The 9,968-nt window shown below is 33.9% G+C and overlaps 1 protein-coding gene across 1 annotated transcript; it reads right to left on the bottom strand.

Moving 5' to 3' along the window:
* Positions 1-2,901: 2,901 nt before the first annotated feature.
* On the bottom strand, positions 2,902-9,232 carry LOC107802461 (CBL-interacting serine/threonine-protein kinase 1). Its single transcript, XM_016625970.2, has 12 exons — positions 8,846-9,232; positions 7,330-7,392; positions 5,325-5,396; positions 5,129-5,236; positions 4,964-5,044; positions 4,705-4,884; positions 4,373-4,594; positions 4,174-4,278; positions 3,973-4,089; positions 3,790-3,852; positions 3,624-3,698; positions 2,902-3,394 (listed from the first exon to the last, which is right to left on the bottom strand). The coding sequence occupies exons 1-12, from the start codon at positions 9,050-9,052 to the stop codon at positions 3,323-3,325; spliced, it is 1,365 nt and encodes a 454-aa protein (XP_016481456.1). The 5' UTR covers positions 9,053-9,232; the 3' UTR covers positions 2,902-3,322.
* Positions 9,233-9,968: the final 736 nt, after the last annotated feature.

The raw sequence follows: 9,968 nt of genomic DNA, 5'->3' as shown, positions 1-9,968 counted from the left end.
CCAATTCTAACTTTATTCTAAATCAAGCATAAAAACAATTCTTAAAGAGAGAAGTCTTTTGGCCCAAGAATCTAAAATCGCCTTTTTCTAAATATCACTTCTTTTGTCATCAAAATTTTCTATCTTCCTTTCAAGTTATTAAACAAACAGAAGCAATTCGATTATTCGAATATCCCATGTCCAACTCCAAATAAATAACTGTGAGCTCATTTAGTAACTTAACTTATTTTATGAGACAAATCGTATTCAACAATCAGTAATCTTTAAGGCATGCTAACACACATTAATATATGGCAACATTCAAAGATTTTCAAACAGAACAAGAAAACACTTTTATAAAATATTCATCCACTAATAGAATAGTATAAAAATAAAAGTAATTAAGGAACTGGACCTTTTGTGAAGCCAAAATTAATTTTTCAATTGATTAATAACGAAAACTCCTTCAACAAAGTTGTACAATAGAGACAAGTGTCGGACAAGAGCTTCGAGCTAATGAATCCAACCGACCGGATAAGGCGGCGACCAAAATGAGCAACAAACAAGCTCAACCAACAGGAACCTTCAGCCGAAGAAATTTCACGTCGACCTCGACGGACTCGATCCCTTCACTGACCCGTAGAGAGAGTGTTGTGAGGGAGGACACACTGAGATTTCATGATATTTTGGACTGGTTTCGGAACTGGAGTTTCATGGCTGCATTTTCAGCTGTTTTTGGGCTGAGGAGGGCACGTTTTGGACTGTTTTTGCTATGAATTTTCAGCTGATATTCGGTGATGTTTTTAATGGAGTTTGGGACCGTTTTAAGAATAAAATGGGGATAGTTACAACTGCTGAATTTTGCTAGCTTTGCTGTTGTATTTTTCTTTGAAGAAAATGTTGTAATGCTAGAGTTCTAAAGTTTAGATCTATGGAATAAATAGCAGCTTATTGTTTGGAGTTTGTGTGGTATTTTTTTTTTCCAGCACCCCCCATATGAAGGTGTGGTCCGTTGGAGTTTATAGAGGGAATGAGGGCAACGACTGTCTTCTCTTTGGGGAGAGAGATCCGTTTTTTAGGGAATTGGGGAGATATGGGGGTTGTGATATGAGACAAGCATGGGGAACAAGGAGTGGAGTGAGAAGCAAAGTGTGGGGGGACAAGCATGGGGGACAAAGGAAAGTGGAGTGGGGACACGCCTGGGAAGATGAGAGCGGAAAATATTCAAGCACGGTAAAAAATTAGGTGCTCACAGTTTATAGTGATCATCGTTGGTGAGAGCGCAATGGAGAAAATGTGGGTTAGCTCTAATAAGTAATGGTTTAATAAATACGCAAATTTAACCTGTAATCGCATTGTTAATCCTAAAACTGAGATATTTACCTAGAAGAAAACTCGTCGTCACCGGAAAGAGGAATCATCGTCGCCAGAGATGGAATAGAGACTTAGATTTGGAGAGGTGGCGGCTAAGATATTTTTTAAAAAAACCTAAGGTTCGTGTGCTATCCTTTTTAGGGAAATGTATCTTTCTTTCTTTTTATGGTTGGGGGAGATATTCAAGTAACAAATCAGTTACCGTTTGAAAATTTTGGATCAATTATTTAACAAAACTAAGTAGACCTCATAAATAAAATTCTCCTTTTTCTTGGCATAAAACATTTTAATTTTGAGAATAATTGAAAAAAGGAGACCCTTCTTTTATGCAATGTTTCACTTGGGTAGTTTTAGAATTAAATTCATAGCCTAGAGTTAAATCCAAATAAAAAGAGATGAAGAGATGTAGGCAGAACTTAGGACGTGGTTACCACTCGTAGTTTGTGGTGGAATGGATATGATTCATCAATCTTTAACTAGAGATTTCGGGTTCGAACTCTAAAAATAGAAAAAATTACAGTACGGAGCATCAATCCTCAACTAGAGATCTCAATTTCAAACTGTGAGAATAGAAAAAATGTGGTAAGGAGCATCTTTTGCATTTAATGGGACTTACACAATGCAAATCATGAAAAATCAGGACCCCAAAAGAGAATACCAGTCATCGAATAAGAAAGGGGAAAAAAAACTTAGGACATGGTTGGGTATGGGTTTTAGAATTGCACAAACATCTCTTATTTTAGATTTTTGGTGGCTAAGTTGATTCTTGAATTTAGGTGATCTATTTTAGGTGGAAGTTGGTTGTATCTATTAAAGGGATACTAGAGAATAAAGATGTTTTTTTCCTCTACTTAATAAAATCAGCGTGGTTTCCTTCTCATTTTTCTCTTTGTAGAGTTGGATTGGACCATTACGAAATTATTTTTCTAAAACACTCTACTTTTGGCATTAACTATTAATTAATGTTGTCTAGAAGTTTTGTCAATTTAGAACGGCTTTGATCTAATGGTAAGAGTACGACATGTGATGTGTGAGTTAGACGCATGAACAAATTTGAACTCTACTGCAAACAAGAACTTGATATTTAAGTGGAGAAGAATAAAAAGGTGAGCCCATCATCTAGAATTTCCATGAAGCTCTCAGGTATTTTTTTGATTATAAAAAAATAAAAATAAAAATATAAATCCAGAATGTATAAAATAGAGATAATCACTACGAGGCCTTGGTATATGAGCAGAGGCGGAGTACTTTTGACGCATACCCTAAATTTATGGGTAAAAATTTACTAATATTGTAATAAATAGCAATATGAACCCATAACTTTAAAAAGACAATGAGTTCAATACTAAAAACCTCAAAGGTTCACGGCATCCAAATACACAGAGGTTTCAAAAGAAACTATGCGTTCCTGGAAACATTATTTGTAGATTCAGACACCAAAACAGAAACAGACAGTATTTCTAGCATGATTCCAATATACAAAAAACAACAATCCTTTTCTTTATAGAGTTTGATATGCACAATCTTTTGGAAATAACAATGGGAAAATAAATAAAATAGTGCTACAATATTATTTATGAGCAGATATAAACTGGTTGGAGACTTCAAAATCCCTGTAAAGAGCAAGCTCCTCCAAATAATATATACTACAGAATACAGATTTAGCTAAATGTGTACTAATTGATAAGGCGACTATCGCCATGTTCCAAGAGCAAGGTCCTCTAAATAATAGATACTACAGAATACAAATTTACCTTAATGTACTAATTGATAAGGCGACTAACGCCATGTTTCTTACTGTACACTTAATCAAATCAATGGTGTTTGCCATTTAATCTCATGCTATATCGCTCGTAGAATCAAACAACTAAGCGTATCTCATGCTATATCGCTCGACTCCTCTAAATATAGAAGAGGAGAAAAGAACAAAAAAATGGATTTAATCGCCACTGCAAATGGTCCGCAGCTTTCAATATACATCAGTAGCTATGAGTTCCTGGCTTCGCTGAACACCTAAATCACTCGATATCCTATTACACAACTGCAAGATATAAGCATGATTTAGTTAGTTTAACAGGGCTGGAGGTGGAGAATTTGAAGTTTATGGGTTGAGAATTCTAGTCTTTGTAAGTTATTGGGTTCTAAATTAATAATTTATACGTGTTCAATAGATTTCTTAAGACAAATACAAAGTTCGGACCAAAGCTACTCCGCCCCTGTCTCGAGGGATTGCAGGTTGCAACGAGGTAGAAGAGGATGTTGAGATATACCTGTCTATATACTGTTGAATCCCCTGAAGACTTTCGTAACTCTACAACATACAACGATGGGCTAATCTCAAAAACCTGCAAATCATGCATTGGAATAATTATGCTTCTTTTTCTCTCTTACTGCAATGGAAATTAAGGGGAGTAGAATACTGTTTTCGTCATTTACCTCAGCGACTACTGAGAGATTAGCCGTGCTCTTTTGGCTTTTGTGGTCTTGCATCACTTTCAACTGAAATATATGCGCAGACACAAATGTAAAAAGAGATGTATCACTAGTGCATGTCTGAATCTTTTTTGGATTACATGGAACTACTCAAATACAGGTAGATACACCGACATTGATACTAACCCTTCCATTTTTTTTCTGGACATGAAATCCCATTTGTGTTACCATATTCTCAATCCGCTCCAGCAACTGCTTTGGAGAGAGACTGGATGTAAATCTGATCTTCCTCTCAGAAACATCCTACAATAATCCAAAGAAGAAATAAGTCTAGGTTTAAATATTTGTTCCTCGCATAATATGGTAAAAAATTAAAAGTAGACTTACCTCTTTCTCGAAAAATCCAGAAAGATCAAGACATGACGACATCCCTATTAGCTCGAAAGCATTTATCACACAAGGTGATTCTGGATCTCTTTGCGCGTCAAGTGGCTATGACACGGATATGAAAACCAATCAGTAATTAACGACGAAAGGATAATAATGTTATACACAAACCAATTACTCAAGGGTTCAAAGTTCATACTGTTTCTTGTACTGCTAAGACTTGATTATCTGTCGATGCAGGATCATCTTCCAAATCTTCTTCGTCGGGATTTACAGGAGTATAGTCTTCTTTGAACCATTTATCTTCTTTGATTTCTTCCATCGTTATACGAGTATGTGGGTTGGGATCAAGAATCCTCTTTATGAGGTTCTTTGCTCCAGCGGATAGCCATTTTGGTATATGAACATCCCCCTTAACTATCTGATTAATGTCCCTCCAAAAAATATTAATAGTATTAGCTCCAGAAAATGACATATAAATGAGCTCTACACAGATAAAAGATTAAAAGGGAAAAGAGGAAGACGTCTTACCTTTTGATAAAGTACTGCAAGATTTCTATCGTCAAATGGTAAATAACCAGTGAGAATGACATATAAGATGACACCACACGACCAAGTATCTGATGTCGCGCCATCATATCCTCTGTTAGAAAGAATTTCAGGGGCGACATAGTTGGGACTACCGCAAGTTGTATGCAACAAACCATCATCCTATAGTTAAGCAAGAAAGCTCGTTAAGTTTGAGGAAAAGAATTCATATATTCGACAAAGAGAAGATGGTAGTCCATACCCTAAAATGTTGGGGTAAAGCACTGAGCCCAAAGTCCGTTATTTTTATGTTCCCTTTTGAATCAATGAGTACGTTTTCTAGCTGCATTTCAAAAATAACAAATGTTATTTGACAGAACATGCGACAACTTATAATGTTTGTGTGCTACACTATATAATTAGTTACCTTGAGGTCTCTGTGGAAGACACCTTTTTCGTGACAGTAACTAACACCGTCAATCAATTGTTGGAAGAGTTTTCTACCTTGTGCCTCTTTTAGTTTTCCTTTGGACACCTATGAATAAGGATTACAGTCAAGGTTAAAATTCCAGATTTGAGACGTTAATATGCAGAAACACAAGTTTATCGCCAAAGTTGCTTACGATTCTGTCAAATAATTCACCACCATTCACGTATTCCAGCACCATATAAATCTTGCTTTTGCTCGCTAAGACCTGATTAATTATAGTTTCATGTCAGAAATGCATCATAGTAAAATACTAATATGAACTCAGTACAAAGTAACAGATACAAAAAGCAAATACGGACTATAAATACAAAGATAGTATATGAAATTGTATCTGAGAGTGTAGTGAGAAAATTCAAAATGAAGTTTCACCATATATTACAAACAACATGAACTACTAAATCTTAACTGGTGATTATTAAGTATGTGTTACTAATACACAGACTTAAATTGTGTATTGTGTTACTACTAAATTATTCGTGGAACTAATACACTCTTCATTTCAATTTATGTGTCTTACTTTCTTTTTTAGTCTATTCCAAAAAGAACGCCTCTCTCGGTATTTAGCAACTCTTTAACTCCAACATCCCACATACCATATTTAGTACCACACGATTCAAGGGTATCTTGGTACATGACACTCATCTTTAGTTTAAAACACAAGATTCAAGGGTATCTTAGTACATTACACTCACCTTTATTTTAAGTCCACAAGATTTAAAAGTCTTCTTTACTTTTTTTAAACTCTATGTGCAGTCAAACAGACGTATAAATTGAAACGGAGGGAGTAATAAGTAACACTTCTATGCCAATTGTTTGGGCTCAACAACATTCCCCATGCAGTCCTCTATATTGGTCATTAGAAAATAATAATAGTAATAATAATAATAATAATAATAATAATAATAATAATAATAATAATAATAATAAAAAACTTTTTTTGTTGTTGTTATTATTGTTACTGTCGCTATTTTTATATTGTTAAGTAATTGCTGTTGTTCTTGCTGTTGTTATTATTGTCGTTGTTATCATTTTTGACACAATGAGATAGCACTTGACAAGCAACATGAAAACGTCACAGACATTACATCTTGTCCAAGTTCTCCAAGGAAGAAAAACTATTTTTGATAGGAACCTAATTTAATTAGATTTGAGTAGTTATTTCATGATTTGAACTGAGATCATGAAATTTTGGTCTACCACGGCAGAATAAACTTAATTTTAACAGCAAGAGACTATTTCCTAATTGTACACTATAAGTCCAAGAAAAAAACAAAACAGTGTTTGTCACCTAAGTTTATTTTTTTAATGTCATTGGCTAGATCCAATGACTAACTGTGGTCCCAGACAAAATGGGTCCCATCCATATGCAATATACAACCACAAAATTCAATGATTTGACACTTATGGTTATGGACTAAAGAGTCCTCATATTTGTTTGTACAGTTGAAAAAGTCTTAATTATGTGGAGAATGGAAATGGCTCCCCAATTATTATTTTCTACCTACCAAAAAATGAATTATCACAATCAACCGTAACTTTATAGATTGAACTATATTAAAATTCAGCAAATTTTGTGCCTAGATAAGGAAAACAAAACAGAAAAAAATAAGGGAGCTTGGAATAACGGTAAAGTTATTTTCGTTCGAACAGTAGAAGCAATCGCTAATGTTTGCATTAGGATAAGCCGTCTATATTATACCTCTAGGGGTGCGACCGTCTTCGGGACCATTGCATAAATGCTAAATATTTTGTACACCGGATTACCCAGAAAATAGAGAAAGAGAAATGAATCTTTAAGACGTGCAAGAATGAGCATCAATTGATCTTTGTTTGAAGCAAAGATAAATTGTATTATACTCGTTGTTTATGAAGAATAAAATATATGTAAATAGTATTTATAATTAACTTTATATCCCGAATCTCTCGGTGCAGCTAATTTATCTTTACAAAAATACAATTTATGTCTTTTCAATATCTAACTTTGGGTATATTCGGATTTTTTTTTGGTTCAAAAGATAATATATCATAATAATAATAATATTCAGAGTATTTGAAATAAGGCAAAAGAACAGACACGAAAACAGAAAAGACAAGTTCAACTAGTGTTAAAAAAAGAAAAAAAGATAGGACATATGTACCTCGTATAATCTGACCACGTTAGGATGTTTGAGGAGTTTTAATGTTCCAATCTCCCTCTTAATCTGCAATATTACACATTAAACATATATAAGCTTATTGCAATATTACACATTAAACATATATAAGCTTATTGACAGTTAGCACAAAAGTTATGTTGCGTGGACTCTTCAAAATGTTGTAGTATCATGGGCGGAGCTAGAAGCTCGGTACGTGTTCGACCAAATCCAGTTATTTGTGTTAAAAAATTTATTAAATATGTACAAATATTAATTTAGGACGCAGTTATTAGCACTGAAAATCATCCTTTTAAAATCTAGAACCTATAAAGTTGAAATTCTGTGATCGCCTCTTGCTGCACCCATTTCAGATCCTTTAAGAATAATACATTTTCGAAGAATCCGAGCAACATAGTACGAAAGTAGGAGAAGTTCAATCAAACGATTCATGATTGACTCATAAGATTTAAACTTAGACAATCGAATACAAATTGTACAATTTTGATTATTCAGCTGTCGTCAATTTGGACTGCTCAATTGTCTAATTAGAGAATTTTGAACCACTAAAATTAGCTAATAAATTAACTATTTTGGTGCAGATCATTTGGTAGGAAATATAGTGGAAGATGAGAATGCTAACCAAATGGATAACTTCCAAGTAAGTAAGGGTGTGTTTGGTAGGGAGAAAATTGTTTTCCTCATAAGAAATTATCTCACTATCCAAAACTCTCTAAAATTTAGAAACTATTTCAAATAGACTAATCGACAAAGAAATTCATCTTCCACCTTTCAATAAAATTATTTTTCAAGGAAAATATTTTTCGGTAATTGGTTGCTGAAAAATAACTCATTTTTTCATTTTTCTTAATACAAAATACACCCTTTATGATTTCAAATAGATGGATTTAACTTTTAAGGCTTTTTGTGTATTTTTAAAATTACGTGTTCAAAAATTAAAATAGTTTTTACATATATATACAGTCAGACCTCTCTATAACAGCATCCCTATATAACAACACTTCATTATAAAAGCCAAACTTTTTTCGTAACCAATTTTCATGTTATAACAACCCTTCGTTATAACATCCAAAAATATTCGGAACAAACGAGATTATTATAGGTTTGACTGTATATTTATATTCTACATTGAAAATACTAAACTCGTTAATATAGGCTGCATCCATATTTTACCCCAGCCCGTCGGACTACCGGGGCGGAGGGAGAGCATTAGCTACTGGTTTGGGCGAACCAAATACCTTTTGATGAAATTCTGTATTTTTATTAGAAAATTCATACAGTATGTATAAATATTTAATTACGAACCAATAACTAAGACGAGTTATGAGTTTAGTTACTATTCAGAAATCATAAACTTCAAATTCTAATTCAGCTTCTACGTCGGAGACGAGATTTGGTCATAAAAAGAAGAAGATCTACGTTACCAAATAAGATGAATTTCAATAAAACACAAATAAGTCAAAACAGCAAAAGCGAAATGGGAGAGGAAAATCAGACAAACCTGATCAGTAGACCTAAGGTCAATAATCCGATCCTTGTCCAAAATCTTAATTGCAAAAGATTGACCTGAATCAATATGTTTAGCGTATTTCACTTTCCCAAAATTGCCTTCTCCTAAAGTTTTTCCGACTTCGTATTTCCCTAATCGCATTCCCTTCTTTCCTCCACCTTGCCTTATTTCCTCCTCTTGCTGCTGTACTATTACCATTCCCCTATTTGGATTTTTAAAAAAAGATCAAGAAATAAAAAGATTGTTAAATTTCTCAGTTTCGGATTTTTTGGCTGTAATCTGTTTTGTACAGATATGGAGTGAAAGAGAAGAGAAGATCAGCAGGTTTCGTGTTTCTTTGATTCCTTTCTGTGTTTGGTTTGGTGTTTATATACAAGTGGAGTAGTAATACATATACACAATGTATATAAATTATAAAAATAATAAAAGTGGGACTGTGACTTTTATTTGTGTGGACCTATCCCTTTTCTTTCTGTTTTTTTAGCTCGGTGATTAGTATCTGTATTGGGAGTCGATTAAATTTAAATTTACGTCCAAAAGTCTCACATTAAATGGTTTCCCACCAAATGTCTGGTACCCATTGGGGCCCGACTAAATCTGAATCTGCCCTAGAAAGTTCCATATAAGATGATTTTCCACCCGATGTCCGGTATCTCCATTGGGGCCGATTAAATACGAATTTGTGTCGGAAAGTTCCATATTGAGTGGTCTCCTACCCAATGTCTGGTACCCCTATTGGGGCATGACTAAATTTGGATTTGCGGGGAAAAGTCTTACAGTGGGGTAAAGCATTCCTTAACAAAGACGATTATATATTTAAGGCTCGAATTCGAGATCTTTGATTAAGGATGAAGAAATACTTACCGCTCTACCATAACTCCCTTGCTGGTTGTCTGGACCTATCCTGTTTATTCATTAATTAATTCTCTATTTTTTCTTCCTTTTTGAGAAATAAATGAAATTCATTGATTGCCGCAGAGTAATTTATGTGTTTGCTTAATAATTCAGACTAATGTTAGATTTTTTAGGCGCCGTTTTGACTAAAGGATTTAGGACTCCAATCTGATATAAAATTAAGGATTATCTTGGTGTTCTTTATCCATTTTGAATCTTG

Source organism: Nicotiana tabacum, chromosome 13 (genome assembly GCF_000715075.1).
Source record: "Nicotiana tabacum cultivar K326 chromosome 13, ASM71507v2, whole genome shotgun sequence".
Taxonomy (NCBI): Eukaryota; Viridiplantae; Streptophyta; class Magnoliopsida; order Solanales; family Solanaceae; genus Nicotiana; species Nicotiana tabacum.
Note: the sequence above shows the minus strand (reverse complement) of the source record. Positions and strands in the feature narration are given on the sequence as shown.